Source organism: Nicotiana tomentosiformis, chromosome 2 (genome assembly GCF_000390325.3).
Source record: "Nicotiana tomentosiformis chromosome 2, ASM39032v3, whole genome shotgun sequence".
Classification (NCBI taxonomy): Eukaryota; Viridiplantae; Streptophyta; class Magnoliopsida; order Solanales; family Solanaceae; genus Nicotiana; species Nicotiana tomentosiformis.
In genome coordinates, this window is record NC_090813.1 from 139,088,405 (window position 1) to 139,112,088 (window position 23,684).

General features: G+C 37.1%; 1 protein-coding gene across 1 annotated transcript; it reads left to right on the forward strand.

Moving 5' to 3' along the window:
- The first annotated feature begins 11,215 nt into the window (after positions 1-11,215).
- On the forward strand, positions 11,216-18,681 carry LOC104121671 (proteasome subunit beta type-1). The gene is made up of 7 exons (XM_009633723.4): positions 11,216-11,371; positions 11,464-11,571; positions 14,981-15,062; positions 16,625-16,754; positions 16,853-16,995; positions 18,015-18,101; positions 18,228-18,681. Exons 1-7 carry the CDS (start codon positions 11,325-11,327, stop codon positions 18,300-18,302), a joined length of 672 nt encoding a protein of 223 aa, XP_009632018.1. The 5' UTR covers positions 11,216-11,324; the 3' UTR covers positions 18,303-18,681.
- Positions 18,682-23,684: the final 5,003 nt, after the last annotated feature.

The following is a 23,684-nucleotide window of genomic DNA, read 5'->3' on the forward strand; positions in this document are numbered from 1 at the left end:
AAGCTTATGCGCGGCCGCAGAAGCTTATTCGCGGCCGTAGAATCCCTCCAAGTGCAAAGCACCTTCAAGAGCAACAAACTAAAGTGTGGACCACAGATGTAATTGTGCGGCCGCAGAACCCTCTGAAGGGTATTTTTTCAGCGAATTTCATAGCACTATAAATAGATGAGGAGCACTCTTTTAGGGAAACCTTTGTACTATAGTAGCAGCTAGCGGTTATATTTAGCCATTTTTTACCATTTGGGGCAACAATTAGAGAAGACCAATTAACTTTCCTCTTTAATTCTAGTTTTATTTCTTCAATTACTTATTCTTTTTATTTTTCTATGTCAATTATTATGAGTAGCTAGATTTTATCTAGGGTTGTAATTCAACCCTAGTGTGTAAAACTTATGGGTGTTTAATATTAATGCTTTCTATTGATTGGGTGGATGTTATTTAGCCTTGTTTATGCTTTATACTTAGAATTAATGGTTGAAAAGATTTATTCATGCCTACTTGACTTCATTCTTACTTGAGAAAGAGGGATTTAGTTTTGAAAAACTTGGCTAACAAGAAATTGAACTGGTTGAACTTTTGATTAGTTTGCTAAAAGGATTTGAACTAGAGATAGGGATAATCCAACTTGGACTCATATTCAATTGTTTAGATTGCTACTCATTTGATCTTGAGAAAGCTAATTTGGGAATAATCACTCTTTAACCAAGAGGTATTGAGTGGGCACTTGAGTATTGAGAGTCATAACAAACCCCGATCTACCAAGAAAGCATAGATTTACTCTACCCATTAGGTGTACACATAGATGAAGGTTACAAACCCTAGGCTTTTTCCTATTTGACTAAAACATCAAAAACATTTCAATCATTATAAACTCACTAGTTAGTTAAATCTCTTAATAGTTAATTTAGATAATAGTTACCCACCTTTGTCTGAAAAATAAATTTGGATATTTCGAGTTTCTCTTGAGTGTTTACCTTAACACCACTTCAAACTCCCTATGGATTCGACCCCGACTCATTTTGGGTATTATTATTATAACGACCATTTCATACTCCTTAATTGCATGTGAATTGGACGTGATAAACAATTAAGACAAAATTTTCCACATGCATGCTTATCCTAATGGCCAACACATATGCACTCGTCATCTCGCATATACACTGCCCCCAACACATAGTTCACATAGCAAATAGACCTGATTCTACCTTAATTACCTCAAATCAAAGTTAACCACGATACTTACCCCTTTTCGTAACAAAATCACAATCAACCATGACCTTTTCTTTCGAACAAGCCTCCAAACCAACCAAATCTAGTCAATTACCGTTTAAACAATTCAAAATAAGCTTTAGAAACTACCACAAATGAAAAAAGATTCAATATTTAGCTAAATTGAAAAGGTCAACAAAAGTCAACCACTGGCCCGCTATGTCAAAATATGAGATTTGTACTAAATCCCGATTACCCATATACCTCGAGCCCGGTTATGTGAATTATTTCAAAATTCGACCTCAATTTAATGTCTAAATCTCAATTTTACAAAATTTCTATATTCTACCCAAAAGCCCTAATTTCTACCTTGAATTTCACAGATTTGATGCTAAACAATCATGAAAAGTAGTCGAAAGTGATTGAAAATTAGTTAAAAGTGCTTACCAATGAATTTGGGGAGAAAGTGTTCTTCAAAAATCGCCTCTAGTGAGCTTAGGGTTGAAAATGGTGTAAAATGAGCCAAGTTCCATTTTTCAAAACCTTTACCCAGCTGCACATGTAGTAATTGCAAACAATTGCTCGCATTTGCGATGTCCGTGCGAAACACATATCGCAAATGTGATAAGTGCATCATACCCTCAGAAGTCGTAAATGCGACATGGGCCTCGCATTTGCGAAGTCCCCATCCATCGCAAATGCGGTGCATGCTTCGCATTTGCGAAGCAGTCCAAGAATTTCCGGTCACCGCAAAAGCGAGAAAAATGGTTGCAAATACGGATCACCTCCAGGTCGCAAATGCGATGCATTCTTCACAAAAGCGAAGACCAACCCCCTAGACCATGTTTCCATTTGCGAGCCTAACATGGCAAATGTGAGGGTCACAATTGCGATCAGGTTCTCACAAATGTGAAACCCGCAACATGACACTAGCAACTGCTGAGCACTAGCAGTTCCAAACCCAACCGTAACGCATCCAAAACTCACCCAAGCCCCTCGGACTCCAGTCCGAACATCCAAAAAAGTGTAATAACATAACATCACACAAACGCACTCGCTGACTCAAATATCCAAAATAACATCAAATATCAAGAATCGGTCTTTAAAACTCAAAATTTCAACTTTGAAACTCATTTTTTCAACTTTTCACACAGTGCGCCGAAACGTGCTCGGGTCACTCAGGGCCTCAATCGAACATGCGTACAAGTCCCAAAACATCATACGAACCTACCGCAATTGTCAAAATACCGATCTAATGTTCTTTACCTAAAACGTTGATTGTGGTCAACTCTAACCTCATTTCAAGTCAAAATCACATTTTCTTCCAAATTTTACATAAAGCTTTCCGAAAAGCGATACGTACCACACATGCAAGTCATATAACATTTAATGAAGCTATGAGAGGTCTCATAACACATAAATTAAGGCTATTACTCAAAACGATCTATCTGGTCGTCACATTTTCCACCTCTAAAAGAAACATTCGTCCTCGAACAGACATAGAAATGTACCTGGACTGGTAAAAAGGTGTTGGTATCTAATCCGCATATCGGACTCAAACTCTCACGTAGCCCCCTCAATCAGTTGACCTCTCTATTGAACTTTCACAGAAGGAAAACTTTTGGATCTCAACTTTCGAACCTACCGGTCTAGAATAGCCACCAGCTCTTCCTCATAGGTCAAGTTTTATCAAGTTGTACCATGCTAAAGTCTAAAACATGTGAGCTATCCTCATGGTACTTTTGAAGCATGGAAACATGAAATACCGGATGTATCCCTGCTAGGGTAGGAGGCAATGCAAGCCTATAAGCAACCTCCCCAACTCTCTCCAAGATCTTAAACGGGCCAATATACCTCGAGCTCAGCTTGCCATTCTTCCCAACCCGCATCACACCCTTCATAGGAGACACTCAGAGAAGAACCTTCTCGCCTACCATGTAAGCCATATCTCGAACCTTCTGGTCCACATAACTCTTTTGCCTGGACTGAGTTGTACGAAGTTGCTCCTGGATCACCTTAACCTTTTCAAAAGCATCACGGACCAAATCAGTGCCCAACAAATCTAGGCCTCGTACGGAGCCATCTGGATGCTCGACTGATAGTTGTTGTTGTTGTAGGAAATTTCCCAAAGGTAAATACTGGTCCCACTGACCCTCAAAATCCATAGAGCACACTCGCAACATGTCCTCCAATTTATGAATAGTGCGCTCGGACTGTCCGTCCATCTGAGGATACAACGCGGTACTCAACTCGACCTGCGTGCCCAACTCATGCTGCACGACACTCCAAAAATGTGATGTGAACTGTGTGCCTCAGTCAGAAATGATAGAAATGGACACATCGTGCAGGCGGATAATCTCCCGGATGTAAATTGAGCTAACCGCTCTAAAGAATAGGAAGTCATCACTGGAATAAATTATGCGGACTTAGTCAACTGGTCCATAATAACCTAAACTGCGTCATACGTTCTCAAGGTCCGTGGTAAGCCTACCATAAAATCCATAGTAATGTGCTCCCACTTCCACTCCGGTATCTCCAATCTCTGAGTCAACCCACCTGGTTTTTGATGCTCATACTTCACCTGTTGATAATTCAAACACCTAGAGACATGACTAACAATATATTTCTTCATTTTCTGCCTCCAATAGTATTGTTTCAAGTCACGGTACATCTTCGTGACACCAGGGTTAAAGGAATAGCATGAAACGTGAGCCTCCTCAAAGATCGGCTTTCTCAACCCATCAACATTTGGAACACAAATCCGGCCCTGAATCCGCATAACACCATTATCCCCAATCACAACCTCTTTGGCACCACCACGCTGCACCGTGTCTTTCAATATCAATAAGTAAGGATCATCAAACTAGTGAGCCTTGATACGCTCCAACAATCATCATGATTGTTCCACAACACAAGCGAGAACTCGACTAGGCTCCGAAACGTCCAAACTCATGAACTGATTGGCCAAAGCCTGAACCTCCACAGCTAATGGCCTCTCCATCATCGGTAAATATGCAAAACTACTCATGCTCTTAGCCGTCCTACTCAATGCATAAACCACTACATGGCCTTCCCCAGATGGTATAGTATGGTGATATCATAGTCTTTCAACAACTTTAACCATCTTCGATGCCATAAAATAAGGTCCTTCTACTTGAACATGTGTTGGAGACTCTGATTGTATGTATAGACCTCACATGGAACGTCGTATAGATAGTGCCTCAAAATCTTCAGTATGTGAACAATGTATGCCAGCTCCAAATCATGCACAAGGTAATTCTTCTCATGAACCTTCAACTGACGAGACGTGTAGGCAATCAACCTAACGTCATGCATCAATACTGTGCCAAGCCTAATACGCGATGCATCACAATACATAGTGCAAGATCCTGAACTTGTATGCAATACCAATGCTGGGGTTGTAGTCAATGCAGTCTTCTGAAATCTCACCTCACACTCGTCGGACCATCTGAAAAGAGCAACTTTCTAGGTCAACTTGATCAATGTGGCTGAGATAGATGAAAACCCCTCCACAAACTGGCGATAATACCCCGCCAATCCCAGGAAGCTCCGAATCTCTGTAGCTAAAGTAGGTCTAGGCCAGTTCTGAACTGCCTTAATCTTTTTAGGATCCACCTTAATGCCCTCGGAAGATACAACATGGCCTAAAAAGGTAACCGAGTCCAACCAGAACTCACACTTCGAAAACTTGGCATATAACTGACGATCCTTCAGAGTCTGAAGTATGATCCGCAGATGTTGCTCATGCTCCTCTCGACTGCGGGAGTAAACCAAAATATCATCAACGAAGACGATAATGAAGGAATCCAGATAAGGCTTGAACACCCGGTTCATCAAATCTATAAAGGTTGCTGGGGCATTAGTCAAGCCAAATGACATCACCAAGAACTCGTAGTGACCATACCGAGTCTGAAAAGCTGTCTTAGGGACATCAGATGCCCTAGTCTTCACCTGATGGTCGTTAGACCTCAAATAAATCTTGGAAAAAACCTTGGCACTCTGAAGCTGGTCAAATAAGTCATCAATCCTCGACAATGGATACTTTTTATTGATAGAGACCTTGTTAAACTTATGATAATCTATGCACATCTGCATCGATCCGTCCTTCTTCTTCACAAACAACACTGGTGCACCTCAAAGCGAGACACTTGATCTAATGAATCCCTTATCAAGCAAATCATGCAACTGTTCCTTTAATTCTTTCAACTCTGCTAGGTCCATATGGTACGGTGAAATAGAAATGGGCTGAGTGCCCGGAACCAAGTCAAAGCAAAAGTTGATATCTCTGTCGGGTGGTATGCCCGACAAGTCTGTAGGAAATACTTTAGGAACTCACGCACAACTAGAACTGAATCCATGAAAGAATTTCTACACTAGAATCACGGATGTAGGCAAAATATGCCAAATACCCCTTCTCGACCATACGCCGAGCCCTAACATATGAAATGACCCTGCTAATGGAGTGACCAGGAGTCCCTCTCCACTCGAATCGAGGCAAACCTGGCATGGCTAACGTCACAGTCATGGCATGACAATCGAAGACAGCGTGATAAAGTGACAACCAATCCATGTCCAAAATCACATCAAAATCCATTATGTGAAGGAATAGAAGGTCAACCCTAGTCTTATAGATCCTGATAGTGACCAAACAAGAATGATAGACCCGGTCTACCATAATAGAATCCTCAACGGGCATAGACACATAAATAGGAGCACTCAAAAAATCACGAGACATATCCAAAAATGAAGGAAATAGGATGACACATATGAATAAATTGAATCTGAATCAAATAAAATTGATGCATCTCTACAGAAAACCGAAACAATACATATGATGACCGCATCAGACGACTCCGCCTCAGGTCTAGATGGAAATACATAGCAACAGGGTTGAGCCCACCAATCTGACCTCCACCTCTCGGGAGGCCTCTCACTAGCTGGCCTCCACCTCTAGCTGCCTGACCCCTACCCCTAGCTGGCTGGGCAGGCGGCAAAGAAACCGGTACTGAAACCATGGTACGAGTACCCTGCTGTGGCATGCTGCGCTGTGACCTGGGGAAAAACCTTGCGATGTGCCTCGGGTACCCACAAGTGTAACAATCCCTCGGCTGATATGACTGCTGACCTTGGAACTAACCATGTCGACCTGAATAACCACCCTTATAACTCTAAATCGTAGGTGCACTAACCGGAGCTGAAGGTGCACTGTATACTAGCTGCTCGAAACGAGGTCCATAGGCATTGTGGCTACTTGAAGGACCATGAGACACCTGAAGTGCTGACTGAACGAGACTGATAGGATGGACTCTACCAAATATACCCCTGCCTCCAGATGAGGCACCACTGAAACCACCAAACTGATGAGGTCTCTTCTCAGATGCCGCCTCTCTACCCTAACCACGAATCTTGTCGATCCGTCTAGCAATCTCCATAACTCGAGTGAAAGAAATGTCATCCTCGGTCTCTCTAGTCATATGTAGCCTGATACCATAAGTAAGGTCATCTATAAATCTTCGCACCCTCTCCCTATCAGCAGGGATCAAGATAACTACATGGCGGGATAAATCCATAAATCTGGTATCATACTGGGTAATGGTCATGCTACCTTGCTGGAGGCGCTTAAACTGACTGCGGAAATCTTCTCTCTAGTGAAGGGGATGAACTTCTAAGAGAATAGCTGTGAGAACTGAGCCCAAGTGAGAGGAGGTGAACCTGTTGGTCTACCACGAACATACTCCTGCCACCACCTCTTGGCAGAGCCATGCATCTTAAACACTGTGAAGTCAACTCTATCGGACTCCATTATACCCATGTTGCACAATACCTCATGGCAATCGTATTGTGCAAGAAATCCTGGGGTGACACCCATATATCATAAATACAAGTGCACAGTATCACCATTTGTGCTTTTACTCTGATCCTTACATGATCATAATAAAATGTATATGCACGGCATCACCTTTCGTGCTTTTACCGCTCATCATAAATAAGCATGTACACGGCATCACCCTTCGTGCTTTTAACCTCATATTCACTCAATCAATGACATCAATATGCAAATGAGGCATGACAACAACCTTCGTGCTTTTTATTATTTCTCACCAAACAAAAACAACAACACAAATATCAAGCAAGGTGGGAAGTAAATACGCTTCAACGATAGTATTGAATTCCAATCATCATACGAGAATCTTTCCACAATTAGAGCCAACAACTAATCACAAGTTCCACGTTCTCAACATCCAATATATCAACAATTCAATATAGGAAATAACTTGAAAGTAACTAGTCAAAGAATAAGCAATCTATCTAAGGCATGGAAGACATAGTACAATTAAGATAAATTTTTCCACTCGCATGCTTATCCCAATGGACAACACATATGCACTCGTCACCTCGCATATACGCCGCCCCCAACACATAGTTCACATAGCAAATAGACTTGATTCTACCTTAATTCCCTAAAATTAAAGTTAACCATGACACTTACCTCTTTTCGCAACAAAATCATAATTAACCATGACTTTTCCTTTCAAACAAGCCCCCAAACTAACCGAATCTAGTCAATTATCATTCAAACAACAAAATAAGCTTTAGAGAAGACCCATTAATTTTCCACTTTGATTCTATTTTTATGTCTTCAATTACTTATTCTTTTTATTTTTCTATGTCAATATTATGAGTAGCTAGATTTTATCTAGGGTTGTAATTCAACCCTAGTGTGTAAAACTTATGGGTGTTTAATATTAATGCTTTTTATTGATTGGGTGGATGTTATTTACCCTTGTTTATGCTTTATACTTAGAATTAATGGTTGAAAAGATTTATTCATGCCTACTTGACTTCATTCTTACTTGAGAAAGAGGGATTTAGTTTAGGAAAACTTGGCTAACAAGAAATTGAACTGGTTGAACTTTTGATTAGTTTGATTAAAGGATTTGAACTAGAGATAGGGATAATCCAACTTGGACTCATATTCAATTGTTTAGATTGTTACCCATTTGATCTTGAGAAAGCCAATTTGGGCATAATCACTCTTTAACCAAGAGGTATTAAGTGGGTACTTGAGTATTGAGAGTCATAACAAACCCCAATCTACCAAGCAAGCATAGATTTACTCTACCCATTAGGTTTACACCTAGGTGAAAGTTACAAACCCTAGGCTTTTTTCTATTTGACTAAAACATCAAAAACATTTCAATTATTATTGACTCACTAGTTAGTTAAATCTCTTAGTAGTTAATTTAGATAACAGTTACCCACCTTTGTCTGAAAGATAAATTTTGTTATTTCTAGTTTCTCTTGAGTGTTTACCTTAACACTACTTCAAACTCCCTGTGGATTCGACCCCGACTCGTGTTGGGTATTATTATTGTAACGACCATTTCGTACTCCTTAATTGCGTGTGAATTGAACGTGATCAATAATTAAGAAAATTTTTTCCACCCGCATGCTTATCCTAATGGCCAACACATATGCACTCGTCACCTCGTATATACACTGCCCCCAACACATAGTTCACATAGCAAATAGACCTAATTCTACCTATTCCATCAAATCAAAGTTAACCATGATACTTACCTCTTTCGTAACAAAATCACAATCAACCACGACCTTTTCTTTCGAACAAGCTTCCAAACCAACCAAATCTAGTCAATTACCATTTAAACAATTTAAAATAAGCTTTAAAAACTACCCGCAAATGAAAAAAATTCAATCTTTAGGTAAATTGAAAAGGTCAACAAAAGTCTACCACGTGCCCGCTATGTCAAAATTTGAGATTTAGACTAAATCCTAATTACCCATATACCCCGAGCCCGGTTATGTGATTTGTTTCGAAATTTGACCTCAATTTAATGTCTAAATCTCAATTTTACAAAATCCTTATATTCTACCCAAAACCCCTAATTTCTACCTTGAAATTCATAGATTTGATGTTAAAATTCATGAAAAGTAGTTGAAATTGATTGAAAACTAGTTAAAGGTGCTTACCAATGAATTTGGGGAGAAAGTGTTCTTGAAAAATCGCCTCTAGTGAGCTTAGGGTTAAAAATGGTGTAAAATGAGCTAAGTCTCATTTTTTTCAACTTTAACCTAATTGCATATGTAGCAATTGCGAATACTTGTTCGCAATTGCAATGTCCGCAATTGTAAAACACTGATCGCAAATGCGATCAGTGCATCAGACCCTCAGAAGTTGCAAATGCGACATGGACCTCGCATTTGCGAAGTCCCCAGCCATCGCAAATGTGGTGCATGCTTTGCATTTGTGAAGCAGTCCAAGAATTCAAAAAATGGTCACAAATGCGGATCACCTCCAGGTCGTAATGAGATGCATTCTTCACAAAAGAGAAGACCATCCCTCCACCTCATGTTCGCATTTGCGAGCCTGACATCGCAAACGCGAGGCTCGCAATTGCAATCAGGTTCTCGCAAATGCGAGACCTGCAACTTGACACCAACAATTGCTAAGCACCAGCAGTTCTAAACCCAACCGTAACGCATCCAAAACTCACCCGAGCCCCTTGGGCTCTAGTCCGAACATTCAAACAAGTGTAATGACATCACACAAACTCGCTCGCTAACTCAAATCTTCAAAATAACATCAAATATCAAGAATCGATCCTCAAAACTCAAAATTTCAACTTTGAAACTCATTGTCCAACTTTTTACATAATGCGCTGAAACGCGCTCGGGTCACTCGGGACCCCAATCGAACATGCGTACAAGTCCATAAATATCATATGTACCTATCGAAATCGTCAAAACACCGATTCAATATTGTTTACCTAGAACGTTGATAGTGGTCAACTCTAGCCTCATTTTAAGTCAAAAATTACGTTTTCTTCTAAATTTCACATAAAAGCTTTCCGAAAAGCGACACGGACCACACACGCAAGTCATATAACATCAAATTAAGTTATGATAGGTCTCAAAACACAGAAACTAAGGCTAGTACTCAAAACGACCTATCGGATCGTCACACCAATGCTCTTCTAATCTTTCGTATGTCAAAAGTCCTCTAAAAATGTGTTTTTGGAGTATTTATACCTTGTAGGAACATGCCCGGATGAAACTACTCTTTCTAAGCCGAAGTGGAAAAAATTGGGCACTATTTTATACTAGCGTGCCGCCCCATGCGCCGCCGTGCACATGGGATTTTTCAGAGAGCTAATTTTTTTCACTCTGCAGGAATTTTGCGCTAGCGCCCAGCGACGCGGTAGTGCATTTTTCTCAGAGTAGGATTTTTTCTCAATTTTTGAATTCCAAACTTAGTCCTCGACCCACGAACACGATCCCGATTTAATTTCTCGGGCTTTAACTCAGACTTCAAAGCTCCCAATCATCCAACTAAGCCAAAATTGCCTCTTACACGAAATCACCTCCTACAAAGCATAATACAGGTAATAAATGCAAAGTACTAGCAATTAGGCTCAAAAATACTATCAAAGTATAGTAATTAGAGTGCAAAATATAGCTAAAAATGTGAGTTTCTAGCCTACCATCATAGCTATACTTTCAGAAAATTACAATCTGTAGTTATATTTGAATTTTATAGCAAATCTACTTGTATTACTGAAACAAGAGATCAATTGTTTTGAGCAGAAACAAGAGAGAACAATCTCTCGTAGATAAGTTGGTTAGAGTACCTACTTTGTAAGCAGGGGTCTTGAGTTCGACTCTCGAGAGCATTCTACTTTTCTGTATTTTTATATTTCACTTTTGTTGTATTCTTTGCGCGAACGAATATAGTCAATACATGTTGTATCCTTTGTATACACTGCTGTATATATGTTGATACAAATTGTATTCGTTGCGTGTCTAAATACATGTGATACAAGCTGGTAACAATTAAACAGTAACTACGAATGATAATTAAGTAAATTATAGGTACGTATGATAATTAGGCTCAAAGCTATTTGTGAAATTTTCCCTAAAATGGATCTTGGAAGGCCCAATGACTGAAAGCCCATTTACTACTTACAGTCGGATGTCTTGCTGAAGACGAATCAATCACTCTTTTTCTCTTTCTTCACTCTCTCTCTCTCTCTCTCACACACACACGCACGCACTCACACACGGAACGAATCAACATGACGAAGCAGCAAGCTAACTGGTCTCCTTATGACAACAATGGAGGGTAATGTATAATGGAATTATCAGCGTCCATTGCTTCTTCCTCTTTTTATTTTCTTTATTAAAGTTTAAAAATTCATCTTTGCGATGTTGCAGAACATGTGTTGCGGTAGCAGGTGCAGATTATTGTGTAATAGCAGCAGATACTAGGATGTCTACTGGCTACAACATTCTAACTCGCGATTACTCCAAGATCATTAAACTGTATGTTCCTCACCTTATCTCTTTTAATTTGCATTCATTTTCCGTACTTGTGCTGTTTTGTTGCCTTGTCGTCAAGTCTCGTTACATGCTTTATCTCCTTGAAATTGTAATATTCTGGATTATCCTTATTATATCTTAGATGGAATCAATCAATGATCAATAGATTAACTCCGTCTCGATTCCAAACTAGTTAGGATCAGTTATGTGAATCTTCATCTGTTCTGCTTTATCATGGTAACCTCCATAATATCTCAGGCAAGATCAGATTTAGTGTACATATTATGGGTTCATCCATTAGCTTGGCTCAGATCCTGTATATGTATAAAAAAGCTTAATAAATAAAGAAAAACAATAGATTTTCAATCCCGTAAATCACATGGACTGTGGTAGAATCCTGAACTCAAACCCATTAAATTCAAATCCTGAATTCGCCTATGTTCTCAAACATATCTGTATAGGACATACTAGTTTCTAACCAGACTAAGAAGTCACCTGCAAACACCAGATTTAGCCTAACTGTAACAGCAATAACTAAGTCTTAAGAAAAGGAGTGATGAAGTGATTGATGGAGGGTGTGGTCAAGGCTGATGAAGCTGGAGTGAAGACCATGAGAGACGTTGTTCAAAGCATTGACGAGGGGAAAAAGAGTTAGGCGATTTCTTCACATCTACTTAAGCATAACTGGATAGAGTTATCCCATACCTGCACCGGTGAGAGGATGCAAGTCTATGAAATGATTGAGATGTTCCATGGCCGGATGCAACTGTTATAAAAGAAAGTCCTAAGAAAAGGGATGAAACTACTGACGTGGGCAGCAAAGGGGGTTATCTAATTGACGTGTGTGAAGTATGCCATCCTTTATTTTATGGAATTCCGCTAGACAACAAGAAAGAACTGCTACTAACAAAGTTGAGAATTTGTCTGTTCCTCCTGCTATGCTGGAATGCTTGTTATCATACCTAAATGAAGAAGAGGATTTTGGAACATCATTGCATGTGTGTGCCATGGATACTAGAAAGAGAGACTACAGTTGATTTGAAGGAAAGGCTGAAAGAACTGCATATAAATTGAAGTACGGATGTTTCTAACAGTTCGCTATCTGGTGTAAGTTCACTGATGTATATGAAGTAGATGTTTCACTATACCTTTTAGCAAGCTTTCATGAATAGACAGGACAGATCTGCAAATCTTTTGCGCCCCTCCTACAATTTTTCGTTGAGTAATGAAATTTTTGCTTACATATCACCCAAAAAAAAGTGAAAAAGAAAACAACAAAAAGGTATCCCAACTAATTGGAATTGTCTATATGGATCATTTGTTTCCATTATATTTTGTTCTTATCTAAGTCCGGATTGATGCCAAAAGTTTATAGTTCTTTTGAGATAACTTCTCTGGAGGTTTAGTGGGGAGGAAGAGATAATATGGAAGAAAGTATTATGGCAAAAGACTGGTTGGCCTAACCCCTGAAGCACATGAATCTGCAGATCGACTTATGGTGTTACTGTTTCGAGGAACATTTACAATTTATGGCAAGAATTTCAGAATTTAATTAAATTTGGAAGTAGGCAATGGAGATCGATGTGGGAGGATGTACGGTTGGAATATTCACTTTTAATGGTGACCTTCCCAGATTTATATGCTTTGCATTGAACAAAGAAGGAACTGTAGCTGATTGTAGAGTAGGGAACAGATGGAACCTCCATTTTTTAGTAATTTCTTTGATTGGGAGATTAAGATGGTGGCACAACTCATTGGAAATATGGAAGCTTCGATGATAGATATCTGGAAGGCAAAAGAGAATGGGATCTATACAGTGAAGTCATGCTATAAAATATTAAACAGAACCGGGCATCTTTTTTACACTGAAGTCACTGGGAAACTTTGGCAATTATTTTTCAATATGTTTGGGGTCAAATGGGTCATCACAGCAATTGTTAAGAAGTTTCTTATTAGCTAGTTGTTCTGCAGGGACAGCAAGGAGCTGAAAAAGATCTGGAGTTTTATTCCAGGTTGTGTTTTTTGGACTATTTGGCAGAAAGAAACCGGAGATGTTCTGAAAACAAAGCTGTATCTATTCATATGTTGAAGTTTAGATCTTTGTGTAATTTTGCTTCTTGGTGTAATCTAGCTTATAAATATAATAATGAGGGTAAGTTGATTGAATTTATTAGATCCTGCAGGAATTACAATGATGTAATCTCTGGAAGTTGTACTGCCCAGCACTATTTTAGTGATGGTGGCTTTTAGATTCAAGAACATTTAACTTATAAAAAAGATATTAAACAGCACTGTAAGAGATAATCAATGGCCATGAAAAACCTTGTGTATTAAACAGCACTATAAGAGACAATCAATGGCCATGAAAAACCTTGTGGAAAAGTAAAGAACCTCCAAAAGTTGCATGTTTCACTTGGATTGAACTACATAAAACTTGTTTAACTCAAGCAAACCTGTAGAGTAGAGGGATAAGAATGTGTAGCAGATGTTTTCTGTGTGAAGATGCTGCGGAAGACTCGGAGCATTTATTTCTGCATTGCTCCTACCCTCGCAAACATGGGGCTTGTTTACCCATGTTTTTGGCACAAAGCGGGTGATTCTAGGCATTATGGAGAACACTTTTACCGTTTGGAGGAATTAGAAGATAAAGCAGCACAATGAGGCAACATGGAGCACCTACGTCTGTGCATATTGAGCAATATGGAGGGAAAGGAAGTCCAAATGTTTTGAAGGCAAAGCAGCCTCATTTCATTGTATAAAATATAAATATTAACAGCTTTTGGCGTTTTGGTGTAAGATGAGAAATTTAAAGCATTTTGACTCCTTGCTGAGCTATATTGACTCCTTTTTGGAAGTAGGGAGTAAATCCTGCTTTTGTACTGATCCCCAGCCCCCTCTTACTGCTGTTCATATCAGTAAAATTTACTTATATAAAAGAACACACCCCCTTCCTTGTTCTTAGACAGTATGTTGACAATATTTATGAGAAAGTCTATCCATTTAAAGCCTGAGAGAATTGATTCTTTGTTAGTTAATTCTATTTGCTGATATATAAAGTTTATAGGAGCCTATTTTGTAATACTATCTGTAGAAAGTATTAGTTGTGGAGTAGAGCTGGTCTTATTTCTTCTCTTCTATGCTAAAAGTCATGCTAGTCATCCGACCCTATCTTTGCAAAAGGGGGCAGGCATACTATTGTATTGCAACTGATTGATGGTCAGATATATCGCCTCCTTCTGTGGATTGTTGTGATAGGATGGAAAGAATTGATATTACCCATTTTTGCAAGCAGAAATTTTTTCTTACACCTTATATCACAAGTAGTTAGAGGTTTCCTCTTTACTATCTTTATGCCCTTACCAATTTGACTGTAGCAGCCTTTTATATTAATTATTACTTTGTTGGTATCCAGAGCGGATAGATGTGTGATGGCCTCCTCTGGATTTCAGGCTGATGTGAGAGCTTTGCAAAAGGTTTTGGCATCCCGGCATCTGGTAATATTTTGACTATATTAAATAATCCTCTACTATGTGAATACTTCAATATGGAAAAATATACTTATCAACCAAAAAAAAAAAATCAAGAGTGCAGTTCTACTGATTTTCATTTTTTAAATTGTTGAGTTCTGATTTTCTGTGGTTAGGCTCTTATTCATTATGGTTTTTTATGTGGGAGTACTTAAGCCTGTGGAGAGCCAAAGCCTTTTTTGTGGGATTAAGTCATTTGAGAGCCAAAGCCTTGAGCTTATATTGTTCTCCTGAATTATTCCTTTGTGTCAGAAACACAAACTGTTTATAACCTGAGAAGTCTTAAAACTCTTCGATTTATGCTTATGATTGAGAAGTTACTCGAGGGTCTTAGACTGGCGATGAACTTATGTATACTAGATAGGACACAGAGAGGAAGACCAAAACTTGCTTGTACAAAACAATAGGGGGAGGGAAAGGGACAGGGGGCAAGAGAAGGGCAAGCCGAAGGTGCAGGACCTGGAGTGGCAGCAAAGTAGAAAAGAAGAGAGGAAAGAAATAAAAGAATAGGAAAGGAGGGAAAGAAGGATAGCTTAAAGCCAATTCCCCTCATTTTCAAGTCAAATCACCCATCTTCTTTGTCCCATGTTACATATATTAAGGGATCAAAATATTATTAGAAGCCAAAGTTGATGGATGAGCCAATGTTCTACTTGACTATTTAGAGCAACCTACTTTGTGGGGTAATATCTAAACGAGTCCGCTGAAATGTCTTTATTTGAAAAAGAAGGAAACAAAAGACTAACAATGATGACCTAGAGCTTATGCGTCTATCTTCCTCGTATCCTGTCTTGCAATTTAACAATGAAAAGATTCTTAATGAAGGAAGTCATATCCTTTCATACATTTATATGAAGATAAAACATGTCATTATGTCAATTGTGAAAAACAACAACACTAAAATCGCTTGTTTATTAAAAATATTTTCAATGATAAATTGATACTTTTGTTTGACATTTAACATTTCATTATATGATTACTAAATCTTTAGTTATCCAGAAGAAAAACTTACCTTTTACTCTGCTGGAACTCCCAATACATTGTTTGCTAATTACTCCTTTCCTGTAAAACATGTAATCACGAACAACTACTTTGGAAGACTTATCTTGTGCAGCTTATTGCTCTGTTTCTAAATTGAATATCTTCCTTTCCTTTACTTTTTATTAGTAACTTCCCTTGAAAGAAAAATCTTAATATACATTGCACAACAGAAAAAAGTTGTGGAGCACCCATTTTCACTCCACTCATAGAGTTCCTTCCCTAAAATTAAACTGTAACCTACACCTGACGTATTCCCTAAATGTACACAAAATGGTACACATTTTCTGCTTTTCTCTTAATGTTTGTGCTACTAGGAGTAGGTCATCTAACATGCACAGAAGAGGAGTATTATGTACTTCAATTTTATGGGGCTTAAATTTGAAATGGATGTGCAATATTAATTATTGAAATCATCTGTATTTAGATCTCAGGATTTTAGATATTTATGAAATTGAGAATAATATTCAGCTGTTTGTTCTCGGAAATAGATCTATCAGCATCAGCACAACAAACAGATGAGCTGCCCAGCAATGGGTCAGCTACTATCGAACACTCTATACTACAAACGCTTCTTTCCCTACTACTCCTTCAATGTTTTAGGTGGCCTTGACAGTGAAGGTAACTTTTTATGAGGTGGAAATGATGTCTTAAGGTTCTTATTTTGAATCTTGGCTGATAAAGAAGCTTATTTGCATTTCATCCTGAAAATCTTGTAGGGAAGGGGTGTGTTTTCACATATGATGCTGTTGGATCCTACGAGAGGGTAGGGTACAGTTCTCAAGGTTCAGGTTCAACTCTTATCATGCCTTTCCTGGACAACCAGCTAAAATCTCCCAGCCCTCTCTTGCTGCCTGCCAAGGTCTGTTCATTGCTGAATTTGTCAGATTTTTGTTACATAGACAAATACTTTGGTGGCTTTTTATTAAAGAATTTGTTTCCTGGTTTAATTTTAGTGACCAACATTTGTTTTGTTTCTGGAAAACAATTGCGAGTGTTTGAATTTTGATATGGAGTTGGTTTTTGGTTAGGTTTGGGGGCAAAGTGGTGTTGGGTTGGGAAATATTTTGGTTAGGTTTGGGAGCAAAGTGGTGTTGGGTTGGGGAAAATTTACTGAAGCCCTAAAGAGTTTGCCGAGATTTTGGCATGGGTGAAATTTAACCTGCTTTAGATACTGCTACACTGAAGATACTACTTAATGTATATTGGGATAAAATGTTATCAGGTCGAAGGAAAAAAAGATTCAACTTGGCCAAAAAGAATTTAGTTGGAAAATGATGAAAATGCGCATTCTCCCCTCCAAGGAAAAAAATGATCAGGTTGAAGTAAAAAAAAGGTTACAACTTGGCCAAAAATTGTAACAAATTTGTATTTGGAAAATGATGCTCTCCCTTGAAAAAAAAACTAGAAATAAATAAAAGGGTAGGCGAGCGGTGGATCCCACACACGTCTCACATGTTCTGAGAGAAAAAACAAGCAAAGTTTTGTTCACTTGTTTTCAGAAATCAAACCAAGTTGATAACTAAAATGTTTATTTTAAAAGCAAATGACCTTGTTAAGTTGGGTAGAAATTAGAGAAGGGAAAGAACAAAGAGGGAAAATTAGAAGTAAATGATTCTCTTCTCTCTTGTTTGGAATCAAGAAAATGGGATAATTGCTTATAGTTTTAAATTCCAAGTCTCCCTTCCTGTGAGGGAGAGAACTCCAATTTTTTCTCTGTTCTCTAGTCAAACCGAACAAGGAATTGGAAATGTTTATCACTTTCTACTCTTTACCTAGTTCTTGAGCTAGGGTTACTACATCTGTGTATTTCATCCAAAGAATGAGGGAGAAATGAAAAACATGCTCTCTGTCTAATAAAAGCTTCCATGATCTGCACAGGATGCTGTTACTCCACTTTCTGAATCAGAAGCCATTGATTTAGTGAAAACATGTTTTGCTTCAGCAACTGAAAGGGATATATACACCGTAAGTCAATAATGTATTCTGCTTTTATGTAGCGGTTTGGTGGTTTCCGTGAGATCTTGTTCAAGATGATTACGTAGGAGTTGATTTACCGTCCAATTTTTCTGAACGTGTGCTTCTGTTTTGCAGGGTGACAGGCTGGAGATAGTCATATTAAATGTGAATGGTATTCGTAGGGAAGAAATGGAGCTCAGAAAAGACTGATTTCTCACGTCTTGTTTTGGCGGTTCACGTTTGAACTGATTTGAAAGACCAGAAAGCATAGCTCATGAATTCCTGGAGGATTCATTGTATGGCTATTGACATCAGTTTCTAATTCAATTATGAATCAATGTGGTATGAATCTTAGTTTCTTATGAAGTGTAAGTGTTTGCTGAATGATGAAATTTAGCAGTTTAAACTTATTTGGTTTGACAAACAAGGTAAAAAGCTCAGAGGGGTAGGTGGGATTCATCGTTAGTTCTGAGTGAAGATGAGTCCTGTATGATTCTAAGTTGATTTTTGTATTCAGTGATCTATGATCAGAAAAGGAACTTTGCAGCTCTAATTGGCTTGCTTTATAACAGCACTGTGGTCACTATTATAGTTGGGTTCCTCTTCTAATTATTATCGTGCTAAATCGATATTTTCTAAGGTTGATTAATCTCTTTCCAGAAGTGATTAGCCATCCTGAAAATATAGGAGTTTAATGATGTTTCCCTAGCACTTTTTGTTCGTTGATTTGGTTGAGCGCATGCATGCTTGTATGTAATTTACGAGTTTCAAAGTGTGATTGGTCGGGGAACTCTCCTAATTTGTCCCCTAATTTGGGTGGGGAAGAGGTAAATGCTTATTCTTTAGGTTCGGATCAAATCTTTAGGTTCTTACTATGAATTTATTGTACTTTTGAAATTATAGTTCTAATTGATTTTTCTTTTTTACAATTTTAGTATCATGTCTTTATCCGTATCATTGTGATAATTAAACATGTTAACTATATACTACATCCTCTTTTGCTATTAGTTTTAATATAGATATTTGATTTGACTATATAAAGTTTACGGTGACAAAAGTAGAAAAGAGTTGTTAATGTGTCAAATTTGAAAATTTTGAAAGAATAATCAAAACAAAAAAAAAAAGGATTTTTACCTATCTATACTACATATGAAACTTATTTACCCTCCCAAATCAAGTTTAACTTAAATATATGGTCATATACAATTTATCAATTATGTACAAATTAGTTTTAAATGAGTCTTCCTTGATTGTAGCCCATTAATTTAGTAAATCTCCCAATCACACAGTACTTTTTTCCTCTTTCTCTCTTTGAAATCAACTCTTTCTACACCGATTCTACAAGTTTTTTCTTCTAAAGCTCATAATTTTTCCTAATAATGGCGAAGAAAGGGATTAATTTTTTATCGATTGAATTTTGCCATGGCCGGAGTTTGGATTTTTTTTGGGCTTCCCCTTTTCTTGTTGGCGTTCCGATGGCGGGCTAGCAGCTGATGGATATTAATAATTTGGCTCGATTGTATCAATAAATAAATTCTAAAGGTGTTCGACTCTCCACCATTGACAACCATTAAAAAAGTTTTGAAGCCTTAATTTCAAATTCGGATTTTTCAAAAGATATTATTTGTTTGGATTGGGTGTTATTGCAAACGATTGGGAATATTTTATGGAGTTTATATCTCAATTTTGTGGGTATTTGGTGAAGATTAGATTTGATTTGGCTAGATTTTCAGATTGAAATTCGAAGAAGAAGCAGAAAAACACACCATATACAAAATATATACAAATCATATACAAAATACACAGACATATTGTATGAAATTGTATAAAAATCATATTTAAGTTGTATGTTGTTGTGGTTGTATTTAACTGGGAAAGAATGATGTATGAAAGTTGTAGATAAGTTGTAAACAAGTTGTATACTGTATAATTAGTTGTATGAAATTTGTTTTAGTATGTATGTTGTTGTAGATATATCAAATTTTGTATTACATTTGTATGAAATTTATTTCTAATTTGTATGCTGCTTTACCATACATTATTTTTTTCCTTAAAAAAGGTAATTATGACGAAGAAGGAGAAGAGTTGCGCTAATTATGGCTTAAAATATGTAACACACAAGGAAGAAGTCTTATTTAGATGGAAGGGCAATTTGAACTTCGTTCTCTTCAGTTACACCCTTTTCCAGGCAAAGAATCCCCTAATTTAAGGCACTAATTGTTGACTGCCAATTTTGACCCACCCCTTTAAAATTAATTTATTTATATTTAATAATTTGCAATGAATGTTTTGAGAATAGTTTTAATCAATAATACCTATTTTACAAAAGGAATTAAGTATTAATAATGTTGAAATTAATGATTTAGTATTACAATTACAAAATATATCATACTTACTATTTCAAAATTATTAAAATAACTTTTATATACATCATATAGGATTTATAATTAATTAATTTTATTACCTCTTTATTTTTACTGAAATATGGATTTAGGAGAAACTAGTATGAAAAATACTAGATTGGAAGAGGTAGATATACCTCAAAACCTTGATTTGTTAAACAAATGGACTATTCCTAAAGTCCCTATTAGAACAATCTATGATTATGGATGGTTTGATAAACTCTCTTCTAAACAACTTATTAAAACAACTGAGCAATCTTTAGCTTTAAGTTCGTCTGAACAGACTATTCGTTTGTTAAACAAACATGATGTAGATATTCATAAACACCAGTATAATTATTTGCATATTGGTATGGTTCAAATTGCTTTTAAGCCTTTAACCCTTAAAGGGTTACCAGAGACATTTTTGGCTGCTCTCAGAGATGCCAGAAATTTGAATTTTAGACAGTCTCTGATGGGTTCTATTGAATCTACTGTCGCCTATGGCCCAGTATATTTTAATACTCAACCCAATTTGCAATTATCTTTATCTGATGTTAATATACTTGATGCATTAACATTAAATGTGAAAACGCATGGTTATAATTATGCGCCTGGTTCTGAACTGATATGTTTATCGTATAGAATATATTTTAAATTACTATCTACGTTAAACCCCAGATGTAAATTATATGATACATCTGATCAGACTATTCTAGTAGAAACGAATTTTGCAAAGTCTAAGGTCACCACGAGAAGACCTATTAAGTGGGAAGAAATTAATTTTCCAACCACATGGACTTTGGATTCGGTTATATCCCCCAGTCAGATAACTGATACTGTTAGTAATACTGAGTATTCTCATATTACTCAAAATCCGGATGGTAGGATTTGCATTCAGTTTGACGATAATAGTTCCACTTATAGTAGACAGTCATTTTCTAATAATAGAATGTTGCCTACTATTAATTCTAGTTATAACAGACATTCCTTTACTAGTCGTAGACTGTTGCCTGATATTCAACACATTTCTCCTGTTGAACCAGTCTATGGACCAGCTAGAAATCGTGCTGCATCTTTACACACAATTTCTACTAAAGTAGGTGATAAACCTGTTGAAAGGGTTAAGATTAACCCCAAAACAAATATTGTTCAGGATAGTGATAATATTTCTGATAAGGATATTCCTTCTGCGTCCGAAATGGATTTTGACCCCAATGATTCTTAATGATTCCACACCAAATTGATTTTAGTCCAGGGTCACAAGCTAGAGGTTATATTCAAAAAGAATTTTTTACTGATAAATGGAACCAGTTTAAAACTTGGTTTTTTGATACTTATAGTAAGGAAGATTTAAACAATATTTCACAAGAGTTTTATGAAACTTGTGCTTTACATAATCAAATTATGTATTTTGTTCCTTGGTTTATAACCACATATTTACCACTTTTTATAAAAGTTTTGGAAAGATCTTATAAAGACGGGAGTGGCAATATTACTAAAGCCATTTACCCTCCTCAATCATCTTTTGTTTTACCTAATAATACAGGTATTACTTTTACTGCATTTCAAAAATTTATTGATGAAGATGTTGCTGCAGTCAGCATCACAGAAATTAATAAATTAATTTCTCAAAATAATTATTTGAGTTTATATGTTAAAGTTTTGGGTGAAAACGTTAGTTTTCTTAATAAAAAACTTGATGATTTAACAGTCTTGATTAAGGAGATGAATACGAAAAAGACTTTGACTGATATTGCCTCTTCTTCAGGAAGCAAATCAGAACCTCAGATTGTTGTTACTCATATTCAAAGACCTCCTGATATTCAGGATTTTAAATTTAAATCTTTTGGAGACTTAGAAGAACTTCTTGATAAAAAGTTATCCGGTTTGAATATCAAACCCATTGATTTATCAAATGATTTTGCTGATAAATTAGATTCTACTTTTGACTATAAAAAGGATGTTTTGTCAGAATTTAATAAACTCAGAAGTTACCCCAAAAAGAATAGTAAGTTTGCAGATAGCAGATATGCTGATAAACCTAGAATGCAGACTTATTATTACAATCGTCCTACTCCTCAAGATGTTTTAATAGAGGAACGTGATTGGAATCAGACTAATACGTCTTACAGTGGTTCCGAAATTTACGAATGGAATCTTGATGGTTTGACTGATAGGCAGTTAACTATTCTAGTACATAGAATGCTTATGTATGCAACTATCTGTAAAAGTGTAAAAAATACAGATAGGAATATTTGCAGAATGATTGTTGCAGGTTTTACTGGCCAACTTCGTGGCTGGTGGGACAATTATTTGTCTGTCGACGAAAGGGCAATGGTTATTAACGCTAAAGCCGTTGACGAAGGACTTGATAACTTAGGCATGGCCCTAGTGGCAAATAGAGAAGATGCCGTTTATAACCTTATTCTTACTATATTAGAACACTTCAATGGTAGATTTACCAACCAAAATGAAACTGTTCGTACTCTCCTTAATAGCCTTAGATGTAAGACTTTAAGTGAGTTTAGGTGGTATAAAGACACCTTTATGAGTAGAGTGATGGAACTACCAGAAAATAAGTTTGAACATTGGAAAGCTAAGTTCATAGATGGCCTTCCCTCTTTATTTGCCGAAAGAGTTAGAAAGGTTTTAAGAGGTAGTTATGGAGAAATTCCTTATGCAGACTATACCTATGGTAAATTAATAGGAATTTGCACACAGGAAGGATTAAACCTGTGCAATGAAATTAAGATTGTCCAGACAACTTAAGATGGATAAGCTTAAAGAAAGAAACCAGTTAGGGGACTTTTGCGCCCAGTTCGGTTTACCCGAAACTTCTACTCATAGGAAAAAGAAACATAAGTATCATAGATACCCCAACCAAGACAGTCCTTATAGGAAAAAGAGATCTAGATATAGATCCAAAGAAGAACGAGAAGCCAAGAAAGCACATCGCAAGTCTACTAGATTTACCAAAAATAGGTCTAAGCGAGATCTTGCTGACATTAAGTGTTATAAGTGTGGTAAATTTGGCCATATAGCTCCAAATTGTAAGCTTCAAAAGCTGAAAACCTTAGGACTAGAAGATGAACTACGTGATAAGGTTTATAGTTTGTTATATACTTCTGGATCGGAATCTGATTATTATTCTGAATCAGAATCCGAAGCTGAAATTGATTTGCTTGATTTATCTGATAGTGATAAAAAT

Coding starts and splice junctions, on each gene's coding strand:
- LOC104121671 (XM_009633723.4), top strand. CDS start 11,325: ATGACGAAGCAGCAAGCTAACTGGTCTCCTTATGACAACAATGGAGG. Junction 16,755..16,852: donor AGGTGGCCTTGACAGTGAAG/GTAACTTTTTAT, acceptor AAAATCTTGTAG/GGAAGGGGTGTGTTTTCACA. Junction 18,102..18,227: donor CTGAAAGGGATATATACACC/GTAAGTCAATAA, acceptor TCTGTTTTGCAG/GGTGACAGGCTGGAGATAGT.